The following is a 19438-nucleotide window of genomic DNA, read 5'->3' on the forward strand; positions in this document are numbered from 1 at the left end:
TACATATTAGGTCCGCGTCCGTAACAACCTGCTCTATAAAAATACCACATGATCTAACCTGTCAGATGAACATTGTAAATAACAAAAAATAAAAAACTGTGGCAAAACAGCTATTTTTTAATCTATCTTTTAGCCTCAAAAAAAGTGTAATATAGAGCAACCAAAAATCATATGTACCCTAAAATAGTACCAACAAAATTGCCACCTTATCCAGTAGTTTCCAAAATTGGGTCTTTTTTTGGAGTTTCTACTCTAGGGGTGCATCAGAGAGGTCATTTTTGGGTGGTTTCTATTATGTAAGCCTCACGAAGTGACTTCAGACCTGAACTGGTCCTCAAATAGTGGGTTTTGGAAATTTTCTGAAAAATTTCAAGATTTGCTTCTAAACTTCTAAGCCTTCTAATGTCCCCCAAAAATAAAATGGCATTTACAAAATGATCCAAACATAAAGTAGACATATGGGGAATGTAAAGTAATAACTATTTTTGGAGTTAGGCTACTTTCACACCTGCTTTCAGGTGTCCGCTCGTGAGCTCCGTTTGAAGGGGCTCACGAGCGGTCCTGAACGCAGCCGTCCGGCCCTAATGCATTCTCAGTGGAGGCGGATCCACTGAGAATGCATCTGCCTGCCAGCGCTCAGCCTCCGCTCCGCTCAGTGAGCGGACACCTGAACGCTGCTTGCAGCGTTCGGGTGTCCGCCTGGCCGTGCGGAGGCGAGCGGATCCGTCCAGACTTACAATGTAAGTCAATGGGGACGGATCCGCTTGAAGATGACACCATATGGCTCAATCTTCAAGCGGATCCGTCCCCCATTGACTTTCAATGTAAAGTCTGAACGGATCCGCTCAGGCTACTTTCAGACTTAGAAAATTTTCTAAGTTATAATGCAGACGGATCCGTTCTGAACGGATGCGAACGTCTGCATTATAGGAACGGATCCGTCTGATGTTCCGCTCCGAACGCTAGTGTGAAAGTAGCCTTATTACTATCTATTATAAAAGTAAAGAAATAGAAACTTGGAAACTTGCAAATTTCTGGTAACTTTGGTATTTTAATAAAAAGTTTTGGTGAATTTTAGATTATTTTATAAATAAAGGTGAAATATATCGACTCAATTTTGCCACTGTCATGAAGTACAATATGTGATGAGAAAACAGTCTCAGAATGGCCTGGATAAGTAAAAGCGTTTTTAGATTTGCAAAAATGGCCTGGGCAGAAAGGTGAAAAATGCCTTGGTCCTGAAAGGGTTAAAGAAGCAGCTTCCTAAGTAGACCCCATTATAGTAAATTGAGTCTCTTCAGCTCAGGAGTTGGTAAATCTGGTCCCTCTAATGACTATGCTGTTGTACAGACTCAATCATGTCCTGTATCTGGGATTGCACATGTGTGTACTATCTCAACATGAAAACACAAGCGGTTGCGATTTTAAAGCCCATTTACTTATAACGCCTTTATATGGTAGGCAGAGTTATACAGGTTTAGGCCTCTTTCACACTACAGTATGTCCATTTCAGTGTTTTGCGTTCTGTTTTTAACGGATCCGTTGTTCCGTTTTTTGGTTCCGTTGTGTTTCCGTTTCCGTTCCGTCGTTCCGTTCCGTTTTTCCGTATGGCATATACAGTATACAGTAATTACATTGAAAAAATTGGGCTGGCCATAACATTTTCAATAGATGGTTCAGAAAAAACGGAACGGAAACGGAACGGAAACGGAAGACATACGGATGCATTTCCGTATGTGTTCCGTTTTTTTTTGCAGACCCATTGACTTTATTGGAGCCACGGAACGTGATTTGCGGCCAAATATAGGACATGTTCTATCTTTCAACGGAACGGAAAAACGGAAATACGGAAACGGAATGCATACGGAACACATTCCGTTTTTTTTGCGGAACCATTGAAATGAATGGTTTCGTATACGGACCGTATACGGACTGCAAAAAACGGACCGCAAAACGAAAAAAAAAAACGGTAGTGTGAAAGAGGCCTTAGGCATCCTGCACACGACCGTTGTGTGCACCCGTGGCCGTTGTGCCGATTTCCGTTTTTTTTCGCGGACCCATTGACTTTCAATGGGTCCGTGGAAAAATCGGAAAATGCACCGTTTTGCAGCCGCATCCGTGATCTGTGTTTCCTGGCCGTGAAAAAAATATGACCTGTCCTATTTTTTTCACGGCCAACGGTTCACTCATTGACTTGAATGGGTCCGTGAAAGAACACGGATGCACACGGATGGGTCCGGAGCTCCCGGCCCGATGCAGAGATCGCAGCTCGCAGGTAAGTATAATGGTTCTACAAATTGCTAAGTAACCATGGCAACCGGGACTGCAGTAGCGTCCTGGTTGCCATGGTTACCGATCGGAGCCCCAGCGATTAAACTGGGACTCCGATCGGTACACTACGCTGCCACCAATGATAGGGGGGAGATTTTAATTAGGAGGGGGAGGGAGGGGAGAAGGCCCACTGGCCACCAACGAGTTAACTACAGGGGAGGGAGGGGGGGGGCCCACTGGCCACCAACGAGTTAACTACAGGGGAGGGAGGGGGGCCGGCCGCACTGGCCACCAATGAGTTAACTACAGGGGAGGGGGGGCCCACTGGCCACCAATGAGTTAACTACAGGGGGGGGGGGGCGGCCGCACTGGCCAACAATGAGTTAACTACAGGGGATGGAGGGGGGGGCCGGCCACACTGGCCACCAATGTGTTAACTACGGGGGGGGGGCGGGGGGGGCTGCCCCCTGCTGCCTGGCAGCACCTGCCAGGCAGCAGGGGGCAGTCATGTACACAGTTCTTTTAGTATATTCTAACCTGAAGCGTCCCCATTACCATGGGAACGCCTCTGTGTTAGAATATACTGTCGGATTTGAGTTTCACGATGTAACTCAAATCCGACGGTATATTCTAACATAGAGGCGTTCCCATGGTGATGGGGACGCTTCAAGTTAAAATATACCATCGGATTGGAGAAAACTCCGATCCGATGGTATATTAACTCCTGACTTTACATAGAAAGTCAATGGGGGACGGATCCGTTTGAAATTGCACCATATTGTGTCAACGTCAAACGGATCCGTCCCCATTGACTTGCATTGTAATTCAGGACGGATCCGTTTGGCTCCGCATGGCCAGGTGGACACCAAAACGACTTTTTTTTCAGGTCCGTGGATCCTCCAAAAATCAAGGAAGACCCACGGACGAAAAAACGGTCACGGATCACGGAAAAACGGGACCCGTTTTTGCGGACCACAAAAAAATACGTTCGTGTGCAGGAGGCCTTAGGCCGAGTTCACACGAACGTCTGTGACCCGTGCCTGTGCTGCGGGCCGCAATGCACGATCACCGGCCGTAGGTCAGCCGCATCAGATCGCGGACCCATTCACTTTAATGGGTCCGCGATCCGCCCATTCCGCAAAAAGATAGGACATGTTCTATCTTTTTGCGGAACGGAAGTACGGGACGAAACCCCACGGAAGCACTCCGTACTGCTTCCGAGGGGTCCCGTTCCGTGCGGCTGTTCCGCAATTCCGGATTTGCGGACCCATTGAAGTGAATGCGGAATGCACACGGAACTGTGGCCGTGTATTGCGGATCACACACGTTCGTGTGAACTAGGCCTAGGGGTGGGCCGCTACACATGTGCCAGAGCTGAGTGCTTGCCCCCCAGGCTACCAACCAGCCCCAGCATTACGTAACACAACGTAGCAGCAATGAATACCAGGAAAACAAACACATCCTAATTGTGCCTGTTGTTACAAAGGTACTATGTGAACATTACACAGAAAACATTATGCCCCCAGTAATGTGAAGAAAACTCTTTCTGTGCCAATGACCTTTTTGGATACCATCATCTCCTCATATTTACTTCACACTAAAATATTTTGAGCTTGAAATGTCAAGTTCCCAAATAATAAAGATTATGGGGCCTATTCATGTACTGATATACGCTACTTTGTGGCATATTGAAATACACACTTGTCAAAATGGCCAAAGAAATCCCACTGGATCCTCTCATATGAAAGTTAAATCTTAACACACGTTCTGTTAGAGGAAGAGACAAAGTTATGTAGAGGCCTGCGCCTCCACATTGGTTTGGCGCTTCCTCCAGCAGCACAGGCACAATTAAGACTGGCATCTTAATAAATGTGCCCCTATGTTTTCAGTTCTTCATATTAAAGGGGTTGTCCGGGATCAAGATTTTTTTTTAAAAGCAGTTAAATTAACATTAATAGCGGTTTGAAGGTCCCCCCAGATGTTTTTAGGTATTTTTACACTTCAGCAGGGCTCCTACAGTCCCCCACTGATTGTTTACCTTTCTGTTTGTGTGCGGTAACTTCCTGCCTCGATGCTTTCTGGGTCCCAGCGCAGCATCGCGTTGTTTCGAGTGTGTGCCTGCTCCTCCGTGCAGCCACACCCCCTAATTCATATGCCGCCTCCTGCCGCAACTATTCCTCCGCCTTAGTCACACCCCTAAACGCCTCCTTCCTTGCTAAGAATGTGTCCTGCCCGGTGAGGGGTGTGGCTTAGCGTGATGAGGGGCGTGGCTTAGCGCGGTCTGTTGCCGCCTAGTTACTGCCCCTCCATGCGCTTGGAATAATTAGAGGCTGACTGTGACGTCACCGGAAGAAGAGCGGAAGAAGAGGCTTCGCTATGCAGAAAGGGACCCGGTACGTCACTGACGGTGAAAGAAACTGCACTTCCGGCTGAAAATTTGTGAAGTAAAAAAGGGCCATCAGAAATGTCTGGTAAGGGAAGGACAGGCATGAATGTAATATTTAGGGGACCATTGTACATGTACACCCATGTCCCCAATCCCGGACAACCCCTTTAAAACAATTGATACAATACATTAACATTAGCAGAGTACTTAAAGGGGAAATACAGCAAAGATAGTCTTCTATGTCATAGATACATGTGAGTGGTTAGGAGGATCATGATTTCAGGAACCTCGGACCAGCCACCGGCTTCCAAACAAAATCATGAAATCTGCAATAGATCCACTCGCCCTTTGCTTACAATGTCTCTATGGCCCTTTGATTAGAATGCTGCATGAGATTTCTTTGTTCTGCAACCACTGTTATATCAAGATTTCAGATCTCACATATGTGACCTTCTATGTACAACATATCAGAAGATCATTTTGACTATATATACCTTTGATGACTGATGCCTGGTGACAGCCCAATAAAGTGTACTTTATGGCTTTATGTGTTAACACTTTCTATTCTACATTAACTGCTCCCTTTTTAATAAATTAACCTTACAACTCATAGCATTTGTAATAAAAGTGATAAAGCACTAGTGTCAGCTCAGTTGACAGAAAACCCACATTATAGCAAAAATCTATCAAATTGTTGTTCCCCACAAGAAGTACAATGTTCTTGCACCTGATTGGGCCCTCTCAACCTCTGGGCCCCATAGCAAGTGTTATGGCTGCTATGGCTATAGTTACGGCCATGGCTGTGTGCATATATTGGTCTTGAAAAAACAGGTCCACAAAATATGGATAGCTTTACTGTGCATTCCTATCAATAGAAAGAACTATTGTTATCTGTCTGACACACAAGAATAGTAATCTACTGCAGAATAGATGATTGGTGGGGGTATGGGGTGTCATACCCTTGCCGATCAGATATTGATGGAATATCCTTAGCAAAAATGAATTACATATATCATGCATGAAAACCTACCTTGGGATAAATCTTCCTGAGAAAAGACTCGATTGTCTACTCCAACAGTTTGCCGAAGAAGATGTGGTTGTGATTGGTTGATCTGTTTGGCACAATCTGGTTGGTGTCTTGTCATCAAGCAAAGCTCTGGAACCATGTACAAAATTAGGAAAACCCAACCATTGGCTACTAAGGCTATGGCTCTCACAGGGTCATCCCACTGAGGGGCACGGCCCAGAGATATATTTCCTCTTAGCAACATGGTAATCCAAACTACCCAAATGGCAATTGAGAAAAACATTGTTACATAAATATGGGCACTATGTCGTATCCAGTATCTACAAGGCCCACACATACTAATCATTGATACCAGAAATGTGATAGCCATCAATGCCAAAACATATATAAGTATAAGCACAAAGTCAATGTTACGGGCACTAAGATTTGCCTGATCCAGATCACATTGGTCCATATTTCTTCCTAGATAGATTGCTACATAGAGAATGGCTATAATAATTTGCACAAATGATAGGGCAATGACTGTGATTAGCATTACCCACCATGACATACCCAGTCCACCTCGGACCAGTCTTACTAATTTACTAGCATGAACTAAAAGACAAGAAAAACAGATGGCAAATAGGACTCCAAATAGAAAGAAACGTGTTGGACAGGTCTGTCTATTAAGTCTAATGATAAAGGCAAATGTAAGACCAAAGATTCCAAGTGTGCCAATGAGGAAGATGAATTGAATAGGAACCAAAGCCCGTTTGGCATTGTCACAAATACGTGGTACTATAATAAGAAGTGCGAGCATGAGGGCGATTGTAAATACAACTCCAGCTGCAGCCAGTGTTTCCAGTACAATGCCCCACGCATCCTCTGCGCTGCACAAGAATATGTAGTCATTAGCAACATTACAAGACATCTTGTCTGTGTCCGGTCTGGCAGGTTCTGTTCAGAAAAATATAAAAAAGTGTTTTAATTAGTAAAGTTTAAACATTAAATCACTAATCTATGCTATTTTTTGTTCATAAGTCATAGAATTGCCAGATAGAACATATCATATTCATTACACAAGTAAAGCTTGACTCCATGGTGCAATAGTTTTAGTTCCTTGTTTTATCTATGGCACATAAAATAAAAACCTTTTAACAAACTATAAAGAAGTACATGGACCCATAAAAGGAATTGTTTTAGGATAGACATTGGTGACCAAGGGGTTGCATGGTCAGGTCATTACAGTCATAAGCAAACCAGGCAGCCATCTGAAGAAAGGTGAGCAGAGCCAACAAAAGACAAAGGGCGTGATGCTTTCCCAGTGCTGCTGCCACTCAGGTCTGCAAATGGATTTGTCTTGCCTCTATGGAAATAACTATTCAATACCAACATCCAGGAAAGACATCCAGGCCCTTCTTGAATTTGTTCTATGAATCAATCATCACAACATCCTATGGCAGAGAGTTACATAGCCTCAGTGACATCATCAGTGACATTACAGGGGTTTCCTTTGTAGGTACACTTTGTAGGTACACTATGCAGCAAAGACACAACCTGCTTACAGTATCTAATTGCCCATTAGATCACCCTCATCAGTGATCAATATATGGGTACAGCAGTGAGCATAAAATTAGGATTTAATCAAGACCTTTCACCAGTCCTGACATTCCTGTTTTAATAGCTTTATGCATTCCCCATGTAATAACAATTCTGGAAAATCTGTTCTTATGGCTCCATGTTGTCCTTTTCCTTTATTATTTCTATTAGGGTCCATTCACACGTCCGTGGTGTGTTGCGGACCCGCAAATTGCGAATCCGCAACACACCCGGCCGACACCCGCTATAGAAATGCCTATTCTTGTCCGAATAGGACATGTTCTATCTTTTGCAGAGCTGCAGACCGGAAGTTCATGGCCGAAACTCGGAAGTTCGGGGCCGCGCTACGCAAATGCGGAAGCGGAGAGCACATAGTGTGCTCTCCGCTTCACTTCCGGGCCCATAGAGAATGAATGGGTCCGCACCCGTTCCGCAAAATTGCGGAACGGGTGCGGACCCTTTTGCGGACGTGTGAATGGACCCTTAGAAGTTATGAATTAATTGCCACCAGTATGTTTTGGAGTTCTATATGTAATATATTCCAAATATCAGAAAATAACAGAAATTGGTGGCTCACTCACTGTCCACTAATAGAAAAGGTGCACTGCCCCACAGCACTCCCTATTGCTGATGCGGTAGAAAGATTTAGATAGAGTTGGGCGTCACTCAATATCGGGCAATCATATAGACAAGTTGGATAGTGTCTGAAAATTATTTTATATATATCACACTTTAAGATATTGACAACATGTTGCATGAAATCATAAAAATCAATACACATTAAAAGTAAAAAACAATGCACATTAAAATAACACGTGTGTAAAACCTCTATAAAAATGACTAAAATTCGATAGCGCTGAGTCTCTGAGGCCCTGGTAGGCCTAACTGTTATCAATTGTTCTCAACAGTTATAATTCAAAGGCATATGCGATAACCATCCAAAACTTGTATAGTGACTATAAACCACACAATTGATAAAGAAGTCAATAGTATTTCTACAGTTTTTTGCAAAGTACTTTACCACTCCTGTGATCGGTCCGCTTGTGCACCAAAGTTTTGCAGTGCTGTGCTCTTGTTGTGAGCTGCAAGGACCTGTGAATCAGGTCTATATGTGAAGATCCCTCATATTCCTGGGTATTCGTTATAGCGGTCTTGCCGCTTTGACCTTTCAGGACCTGTTTGTGGCGTCCCACGTGGTTTGCTGGGCGGTCAGGTGACCTTCGATTCCAGGCGGGGTTTTCGAATTCCTTTTAGCGTCCGATTATGGATATAAGTCCACTGAAGAAGGGGCTCCTGTACCCCGAAACGCGTATGGTAAAAGACAGTGAGAGACGATAAAGGAAAGAGACTTATATCCATAATCGGACGCTAAAGGGAATTCGAAAACCCCGCCTGGAATCGAAAGTCATCTGACCGCCCAGCAAACCACGTGGGACGCCACAAACAGGTCCTGGAAAGTCAAAGCGGCAAGACCGCTATAACGAATACCCAGGAATACGAGGGATCTTCACATATAGACCTGATTCACAGGTCCTTGCAGCTCACAACAAGAGCACAGCACTGCAAAACCTTGGTGCTCCACATATGTCTTTAACAGTAGGGCTGGAGGAAAGAACTTAGGTTGACAATTTGGCATTGGGAGGGCGCCTAGGTTCACCTCTGGTCAATACAGATGTGGAGATAACTACCAATTATTTGTGTATTTTTGTTTATTTAGATTTGTTTAAAGTTTTAAGTCCAACTATGAGAGACCACTGGAGACTTAATCCCCAGTAAAATTCATTGCACTATTTCTGTACTGCAGTGTATTATGCCTGTCAGTATAATGATGACAGGCATCCTATTAGGGTACCAAAGGGAGATAGCTGTCTCATGACAGGCACCCCATGCACAGTCGTGGCCAAAAGTTTTGAGAATGACACAAATATTAGTTTTCACAAAGTTTGCTGCTAAACTGCTTTTATTATCTTTGTTTCAGTTGTTTCTGTGATGTAGTGAAATATAATTACACGCACTTCATACTTTTCAAAGGCTTTTATCGACAATTACATGACATTTATGCAAAGAGTCAGTATTTGCAGTGTTGGCCCTTCTTTTTCAGGACCTCTGCAATTCGACTGGGCATGCTCTCAATCAACTTCTGGGCTAATTCCTGACTGATAGCAACCCATTCTTTCATAATCACTTCTTGGAGTTTGTCAGAATTAGTGGGTTTTTGTTTGTCCACCCGCCTCTTGAGGATTGACCACAAGTTCTCAATGCGATTAAGATCTGGGTAGTTTGCAGGCCATGGACCCAAAATGTCAACGTTTTGGTCCCCGAGCCACTTAGTTATCACTTTTGCCTTATGGCACGGTGCTCCTTCGTGCTGGAAAATGCATTGCTCTTCACCAAACTGTTGTTGGATTGTTGGAAGAAGTTGCTGTTGGAGGGTGTTTTGGTACCATTCTTTATTCATGGCTGTGTTTTGGGGCAAAATTGTGAGTGAGCCCACTCCCTTGGATGAGAAGCAACCCCACACATGAATGGTCTCCGAATGCTTTACTGTTGGCATGACACAGGACTGATGGTAGCGCTCACCTTTTCTTCTCCGGACAAGCCTTTTTCCAGATGCCCCAAACAATCGGAAAGAGGCTTCATTGGAGAATATGACTTTGCCCCAGTCCTCAGCAGTCCATTCACCATACTTTCTGCAGAAGATCAATCTGTCCCTGATGTTTTTTTTGGAGAGAAGTGGCTTCCTTGCTGGCCTTCTTGACACCAGGCCATCTTCCAAAAGTCTTCGCCTCACTGTGCGTGCAGATGCGCTCGCACCTGCCTGCTGCCATTCCTGAGCAAGCTCTGCACTGGTGGCACTCCGATCCCGCAGCTGAATCCTCTTTAGGAGACGATCCTGGCGCTTGCTGGACTTTCTCTGACGCCCTGAAGCCTTCTTAAGAAGAATTGAACCTCTTTCCTTGAAGTTCTTGATGATCCTATAAATTGTTGATTGAGGTGCAATCTTAGTAGCCACAATATCCTTGCCTGTGAAGCCATTTTTATGCAAAGCAATGATGGCTGCACGCGTTTCTTTGCAGGTCAACAATGGAAAAACAATGATTTCAAGCATCACCCTCCTTTTAACATGTCAAGTCTGCCATTTTAACCCAATCAGCCTAACATAATGATCTCGAGCCTTGTGCTCGTCAACATTCTCACCTGAGTTAACAAGACGATTACTGAAATGATCTCAGCAGGTCCTTTAATGACAGCAATGAAATGCAGTGGAAAGTTGTTTTAAGGATTAAGTTAATTTTCATTGCAAAGAAGGACTATGCAATTCATCTGATCACTCTTCATAACATTCTGGAGTATATGCAAATTGCTATTATAAAAACTTAAGCAGCAACTTTTCCAATTTCCAATATTTATGTAATTCTCAAAACTTTTGGCCACGACTGTATATGGCAGTTTTAACTATATCTTTCTACTGCTTAAAATAAATGGTGAAAAAACTATTCTGCTGCTCATTCTGTATTACGCATGGATCAGACTGCATATTAGCACCATTCAATGGGGCTAATCTGCAAGCAGTTATCCTGCAGTTTCTGTACAGATTCTTGCAATACCGGTAAAAAAAAAATGGCCATATTATTCTAGTTTTAACAGTTTTCCTATGAATTTCAGTGCACAATAAATTAGTGCCAAAACGTGTGACATTTAGGTCGTGTGAACATATTCCTAGCAACCAGCTAAGGGTTTGTTCACACCTGCAATAAGTAAGTTTTTCTGTTGATCGGCTCCATTATAGGAGTGCTGTTCATCTAATTGATTTCACTGTATAAAATAGCACAAACCAAAAAACAGCTCCTTGGCTTAACTATCTCTTATACAGGGACGTAACGATTGTGGTCGCAGAGGGTGCGACTGCAACCGGGGGGTGAGCTCACATTTAACGGGGCCCGGCACTGTCATTGTACTTCAGGGCGTGCCCCATCAGAGCGCTCAACTCACCTGCATCATATATGCTCTAGCATCAGGCCCCTATTATAATTAGTCTCAAATGAAATGGGGGGGCAGTGGGGGACATTACTTGGGGGAGTGGGGGACATTACTTGGGGGAGTGGGGGACATTACCTGGGGCAGTGGGGAACATTACCTGGGGCAGTGGGGAACATTACCGGGGGCAGTGGGGGATATTACTGGGGGCAGTGGAAGGGCACTATCGGGATATTATTGTGGGTGCTATAAGTACATTAGTGGAGGTGGGAGATATTATTATTACCAGAGACCAGGGGTGTAACGATCGTGGTCACAGAGGGTTCAGCCGGGCACGGGGTGGGGGGTACCGATCCAATCTTTGCCCTGGGGGCCAATAGAACTCTAGTTACACCACTGCTCTTATACTAAAGTTTTAAAAAGGTGTACCAGAAGAACTGATGCTGTTTAGAAGGAAAATTGTAGTCATACCAAGTATTGGTTTGAATTGGATTTCTCTTTATTTCCTTCACTTTGTATTTTCTTAATTGATAAAAAATAAATAATTAAAACTACTATTTTTTAAAGCATTCCTACTTTGTAGTATTTTTCCTATACCTGCTGAAAACCTTTATACAGTACTGTAGAAAGCTGTCAGTCATTGATGGCTGTACACTTGGCAGAGATAGAGATTTATGTAAATGTATACATTACAAGTTTTGCTGAATCTTTTCCCACTAAGCTATATATCAATTTGTTCAGCTGCCCTATAACACGCTGCCTGCAGATTAAAAAGAAAATGCTGCAAACATTTCAATAATTAAAAGTAACTTATTCATTGTATAATAACAACGTTATATATTTTCTCAATCAATTCCTCAATACATATTAAGATCTCTTTTTGCAGTCATTAGAATCAGTTTGAGCTATTTATTAGAGTTATGTCTTGTAATACGCACAGGACCTATACGTCTATCACATGACCACAACAGATGTTTATCCACTGGAATTAAACATAAAGGGTTTCCCTTGAATGAATGCAAGCAGAGATCTTGAAAACGGTGAGAAATTGAAACAAATACATGTTAGATATTTTTAAAATGGCTTTTAAGATACTTAAAAGTCACAGTCAAAATTTATCTTCTGAGCATCTCCTATAAACACAACCCAACATCAAACACTTGCAAGGAGTAATTAGAGTTTGCCAGCTTTGTTGATTAAATGGTGCCCACACATGACATTGCTTTTACAGAGAGTTATCATTTATCTTTAACCCCTTCATGACTGACACCATACATGTAAAGCACTAAGGGATGTGAATTAAGCCCCAGCGCCGTACAGGAACTGCGCCCACCCGATCAGCGGCAGGGGCCCGGCAGTCACTGACAGCCTCTGCTATATATGCCAGCATCTGTGAAGACACTCATACTGGTGCTTTAACCCTCTGTATGCAACATGATCGCGGCATGTACGGAGATTGTGGAGGGAGGGGACTCCCTCCCCGTACCATCGGGACCCTGGGCTGCAGGGACTGGGACCCAATGGCTGGGAGGCCAGCCTGATGCCTTCCACAGGCATCAGGGCTTGCCTTCTAGGGAAACCTGTGACACACAGCCCCATGGGTCTCACAGGAAAGCAGGCTGTCAGTGTATTACACTGACAGCCAATGCATTACAATACACATGTATTGTAATGCATTGTAGAGGGGATCAGACCAACAAAAGTTGAAGTCCCACAATGGGACAAAAAAAAGTAAAAAAACTAAAAGCATTTTACAGAATAAAAAATAAAAGTTCCAAGTAAAAAAAGCGCCCTTTTCCCATAATTAAGTTATATAAAATTGTGGGGGGAAAAATTGGAAAAAAAGAAAAATAGACATATTAGTTATTGCTGCATCTATTTTGCTGCATCCATATCCTAGCTCTATAAAAATATCACATGATCAACCCTGTCAAATGAACGCCAGAAAAAAAACTAAATAAAAACTGTGCCAAAACAGCCATTTTTGGTCACCTTGCTTCTCAAAAAGTGTAATACAAAGCGATCAAAATGTGTTATGTACCTCAAAATGGTACCAATCAAACTGTCATCTCCTCCTGAAAAATATGAGACCCTACATAAGACAATCACCCAAAAAATAAAAAATAAATATGGCTCTCAGAAAATGGCAACACAAAAAAAATATTTTATTCTTTTAAAAAATATTTTTACTGTGTAAAACTTTAAAAAAATATATAGACATATTAGGTATTGTCATGTCTATCTGGCTCTATAAAAATATCACATGATCTACCCTGTCAGGGGAATGCTGTAAAAATAAATAAAAACAGTGCCAGAACATTCATTTCACCTCACCTTACAAAATATGTAATATTGAGTGATCAAAAAGTCATATGTACCCCAAAATGGTACCAATGAAAACATCATCTCATCCCACAAACAATAAGCCCCCAAGACAATAGCCTAAAAAATAAAAACCAATGGGGCCCGTAAACCAATCCATCAAAATCTGCGCTACAGAAGTCATATGGTGCTCCTTACCTTCTGAGTTCTGCCATGTGCACCTACAGCAGTTTACCACCACATATGGGGTGTTGCCATATTCAGGAGAAAATGGGTAACAAATTATGGGGTGCTTTTCTCCTTTTACACCCTTCAAAAATGAAATATTTGGGGCTAAAGCAACTTCACATTTTCACAGCCAAGTGTTTCTAAATTCTGTCAAATGCCTATGAGGTTAAAGTGCTCAGTACACCCCTTAATAAATTCCTTGACAGGTGTAGTTTCCAAAATTGGGTAATTTTTTGAGGGTTTCCACTGTAGGGTACCTCAGGGTCTCTTCAAATACAAAATGGTGCCCAAAAACCATTCTCGCAAAATCTTCCCTCTAAAAACCATATGGCGCTCCTTTCCTACTGACCACTGCCATGTGCCCCTGCAGTAGTTTACCACCACATATGGAGTATTTCTGTGAACTGCTGAATCAGAGTAATGCATATTGAGGTTTATTTTGCTGGTTTGTGTTGCAAGAAAAAAAAAAATCTGCCAAAAAAAGATTTTTTTTAATTTCACCTCCATTTTTCTTTAATTCTTGTGGAACACCTCAAGGGTTAACAAAGTTTGTAACATCAGTTTTGAATAATTTGAGTAGTGTAGTTTCTAAAATGAGGTCATTTATGGGTGGTTTCTATTACATAAGCCCTCAAAATCACTTTATAACTGAATTGGTGCTTAAAAAATGGTTCTTGAAAATTTGCTTCTAAAATTCTAAGCCGTCTAAAGTCCTAAAAAAAAATGAAATGACATTTACAAAATGATGCCACCATATGGTATGGGGAATGTTGATTGATACATATTTTATGAGGTATTACTATCTGTACTAAAAGTAGAGAAATTCAAATTTAAAAAATTGTGAATGTTTCCAAATATATTGACTCAAATTTACCACTGTCATGAAGTACAATGTGTCACGAGAACACAATAACAGAATGGCTTGGATAAGTAAAAGCATTCCAAAGTTATTACCAAAAAGTGACATGTCAGATTTGCAAAAAATGGCCTGGGCAGGCCTGGGGTAGAAGGGGTTAATCATCAGTACTGGCAGCAAAATAAAGCTCTCTTTCTATTAGGTTGGTTGCACACGTGTGGTTTTATTTGTTTTTGGAATTTCTTCACAGCATTCTTTATGGCATTTTACCCTTACTTCTACCATTTAATTATGTCTCCAGATTTTACTTCAAAGTCTATACTACATTATGAAATCCACTATATACAAAGTTTTTTGGGGGGATCTTTTTTGTTTTTTTGTTGTATTGAAAGAAACACAATTTAAACATAATTTTTCAGGAATTTGTCTCATAGGATTCTCTATAGGTCATGAAAAAATCCAGAAAAATACATGGTTAAAACGTTAGGAAAAATAACAGTGAAAAATGGCAAAAAAGACAGCATAAAACAATAAAAAAAATCATGTAAAGAATGAGATGTTCAATTTCAGCATATCTACTATGTTTTGTTCCATAGAGCTGTAAGCGAAATAGACAACAGAGCAGACGTACAGCATAAAGCTGTCTAAACATATACCAAATCTATAACAGTGGCTCAGGCTGGGTGATAACTTTGGTTCAGGACTAGATACTGCTACTTTCACACTCGCGTTTTAGCTTTCCGTTTGTGAGATCCGTCATGGGCTCTCACAAGCGGTCCAAAACTGATCAGTTTTGCCCTATTGCATTCTGAATGTAAAAGGATCCACTCAGAATGCATCAGTTTGCCTCCGATCAGTCTCCATTCTGCTCTGGAGGCGGACAACAAAACGCAGCCTGCAGCTTGACGAAACTGAGCAAAACTGACACATTTTGGCACAATAGAAAACGGATCCGTCTCCCTTTGACTTTCAATGGAGTTCAGGACGGATCTATCTTGGCTATGTTACAGATAATACAAACGGAACCGTCCTGACACAATGTAAGTCAATGGGGACGGACCCGTTTTCTCTGGCACAATAGAAAACAGATCCGTCTCCCATTGACTTTCAATGGAGTTCATGACTGATCCGTCTTGGCTATGTTACAGATAATACAAACGGATCCATTCATGACAGATGCATGCAGTTGTATCATTGTAACTGATCCGTTTTTGCAGATCCATGACTGATCCGCTCAAAACGTTAGTGTGAAAGTAGCCTTACTATATTCTAGCAATTTAGTGGCTTCTTTTGTGACTTAGATTTGAGCCAAATGCTACAAAATGGTGCATCTCAAGCCATTCCCACTTTGCCTCTAAGCCATGACTATTTGTAGTCAGTGACTGGCGTCATAAAGCAACTTGCAAAAAAAAAAATCCAACACTGCTGGATTTTTTACAATTCTGGAGTCGCAGTCGCACCAACTGGTAAGTCAGGTTGCACCCCTATTCACTTCAATTATGATGTGAGTCGGCAATGCTACACTGCAATCTTTGGTTGCATTGCGCTTGTGGCAGCCTAAGTCATAATGTAGCACCAGCCTAAAACTATGAATGAGGTGCCCACATATTTTACTGTGATTTTAATTTTCCATGAAACTGCTTATTTTTAAATTAAAGGTCAATGTCAAACACAGCAAAAATACATGTATTTAACGGGCTTCTGTCACCCCACTAAACAGTTTTTTTTTTTTTTGGTTACTTATAATGCCTATAATGCGATTTATGCATACATACTGTAATTAATCATTTTCGTTCAGCAGATTCTGTTAAAAACGTACTTTTAAAATATGCAAATTACCTTGCTACTAGCAAGTAGGGCGGCTACTTGCTGGTAGCAGCCGCATCCTCCTATCCTAAAGACGCCCCTTCCGCATGTTGATTGACAGGGCCAGCGGACGGGATCTCTCTCTGCTGGCCCTGTTTCCATTCAAAATCTGGCGCCTGCGCCGTACCTGTCTTCAGTCGGCGCAGGCGCACTGAGAGGAGGACGCTCGCTCGGTCGCTCCTTCCTCAATGCGCCAGCGTCGGGTGTAGATGTGACATCATCGGCGCAGGCGCATTGAGGATGGAGCGACCGAGCGAGCGCCCTCCTCTCAGTGCGCCTGCGCCAACTGAAGACAGGTACGGCGCAGGCGTCAGATTTTGAATGGAAACAGGGCCAGCAGAGAGAGATCCCGTCCGCTGCCCTGTCAATCAACATGCGGAGGGGGCGTCTTTAGGATAGGAGGATGCGGCTGCTACCAGCAAGTAGCCGCCCTACTTACTGGTAGCAAGGTAATTTGCATATTTAAAAAGTACGTTTTTAACAGAATCTGCTGAACGAAAATGATTAATTACAGTATGTATGCATAAATCGCATTATAGGCATTATAAGTAACCAAAAAAAAATAAAAATGTTTAGTGGGGTGACGGAAGCCCTTTAAATGGATGTACATTCTTTGACATACTGTAGCAAACCTTTTGCTTTACCACTTTTGGTACCCTAGGCTCCTCCTAAGTATTACCTGAATTCAACCACAAATCCTCCAAAATAATCAAATTGATCACCAAAGAAACCTTTATTCATATATGAAACAAGTAGAATGTGATCTTCCCGCAATTATACTGTGTGTAGCCAAATATAATAATCAAATAAGAATAATTACACATCAATAGCACTAATAGTTACTTCTTCAGGTTTACTGGAATCTTCCCATTTTAAACACAAAGAAATATAGAATATATGCTACATCCTCACTTGAAGAAGCAAATCCATTCTAGACATTCTACTTTTCATTTATATTGTTCATGCAACAAAACTATTTTGCACTTACTGTACGTTTCAGCACAGAGCAATAAAACAGCAGAATATAACTACACTATATTGCTAGTGTAAATGCTGTGCGGTATTTTGTATTCACATTACTCCAGCTTTATAGAATGTTATTTACCAAACAATCCAAAAGAGAAATTACTTACGTTTTCTTTTGGTGATTGGGATATTATGGATAAAACGCCAAATAGTAGCAATAACTCAATGGTTACAGATTTTATAGCATTTAATAATATACATAATTCTATAAAATTGTAATATTGGAACACATTAGTTTTGAATTTAATTTTAAGGATGTAAGGGATAAAATACTTGAAAATACTACTCAATATTAGGAAATATTTCCATATTATTCACCTAATAGGTGCAGTGCTGTATCTTACCTTATTTTAGTGTTTATCATCCAGTGATGTTACCAGATGCCTTGTTGCGCTCCTGTGCTCTGCTAACTACTGTCTTCTAGCGATCTATAAACCTTCAAGTAGTTTCTGTCACAAAAGAGGGTGTGTTAGAAATTGTAAGAACAGCAAGGAAGAGACACACCTGGACCTGTCTGACGGCTCTTTACAATATTGTGAAATCAATGTACTCAGAATGAAGGTTTAACAGCGACTATCAAAAAAGAATACCAGCCAATATTATGCACTTTCTGTTATGTCACAACATGGGCCATACAAATAACAATGATTATAAACATAGCAAGTACAAATATAAGCATCTCACACTAAAAATGAAATTTAGGTTGAATGCACTGACTCTGCCCCTTGTACCATTGGGGCTGCTATAGAAAACTGTATAAATACAAGTGGTCTGCTTTCCAAACATAAGCTAGTATTCTGGGAAATATTTAGAAATGTAACAGACTTTAATATGTCCCTATATAGTATATAAAAAACGAATATAGTTACAAATAAAGCAAAATGCAGATTCTGTTAACACCACAGTTCATATATCCAATTGAATTTGCTAAAGCCTTTAGTTATATAGATGAAATATTGATATTCTGATCCACAAGATATATCATAAAAATATTTAGATGTTAGTAATTCATGATATTGTCCATAGTTATCTCAATATTTTTTTTAACTGCTCAGTATACTGATGCAAACAGCATTATGTCATCATACTATTGATAGATAATTGACAAGCTTCACAATAGGATTCTATTCTGCTTACATTTACGGATTTGCTATCATCTCAGCACTTGATATTTACAGCAGCTGAAATTACGTGCTTTTATAGTAACACGTAAGGCTAGATAAATTGCAATGATTTATTAATCTCATAGACCCATTGCCATGTTCTAATAGGGTCCTATTGACCCCTAGAACATATCTGAGGCAAACAAAACGAGGCAAGCAATAAGACAATATAGCAAGGACCAAATCAAATACTTTTGGGGGCCAAACCCAGAGGGCAGAGACTCAGTGAGCCCCGGTATTACCCGGAACCCCTGATGGTGGGGATGAACTTAGCCAAGGGTAGCCCCTCCAGTATGTTCCCAATGCGCATGGCCACTTACCTACATAGACTGACGGTGCAAGCACCAGCGGTCCACACAAACCAATGTTGATAGGAAGACCACGGCACTCAAGAGAGAATGTTGCATAAGTATCTTATTTTTTATTTTCTTATATTTTGTTTTATATTTTTTATATATCCATCCGGAAAAAATTTATTCATAGTGGTATACTGTCCAACGTTTCGGTCTTATGGCGCCATCTGATGCCTCTACTACTCACAACACTCAGGCCGTGAACAAGGTCTTGGATAAGACCGAAACGTTGGCCAGTATACCACTATGAAAGAATTTTTTCCGGATGGATATTTAAAAAATATAAAACAAAATATAAGAAAAAAAAATAAGATACTTATGCAACATTCTCTCTTGAGTGCCGTGGTCTTCATATCAACATTGGTATTATACTTACCACTGAGC

General features: G+C 41.4%; 1 protein-coding gene across 1 annotated transcript in view; it reads right to left on the reverse strand.

Moving 5' to 3' along the window:
• Positions 1-18025, reverse strand: part of GPRC5D (G protein-coupled receptor class C group 5 member D) — a 38866-nt gene extending 20841 nt beyond the window's left edge. Inside the window, exons 1-2 of the mRNA XM_040407315.1 lie at positions 17883-18025; positions 5688-6620 (exon numbers count right to left, since the gene is read on the reverse strand). Of these exons, the coding sequence (XP_040263249.1) occupies positions 5688-6594 (907 nt within the window). The 5' untranslated portion in view covers positions 6595-6620; positions 17883-18025. The remainder of the gene's footprint in view (positions 1-5687; positions 6621-17882) is intronic.
• Positions 18026-19438: the final 1413 nt, after the last annotated feature.

Source organism: Bufo bufo, chromosome 9 (genome assembly GCF_905171765.1).
Source record: "Bufo bufo chromosome 9, aBufBuf1.1, whole genome shotgun sequence".
Lineage (NCBI taxonomy): Eukaryota > Metazoa > Chordata > Amphibia > Anura > Bufonidae > Bufo > Bufo bufo.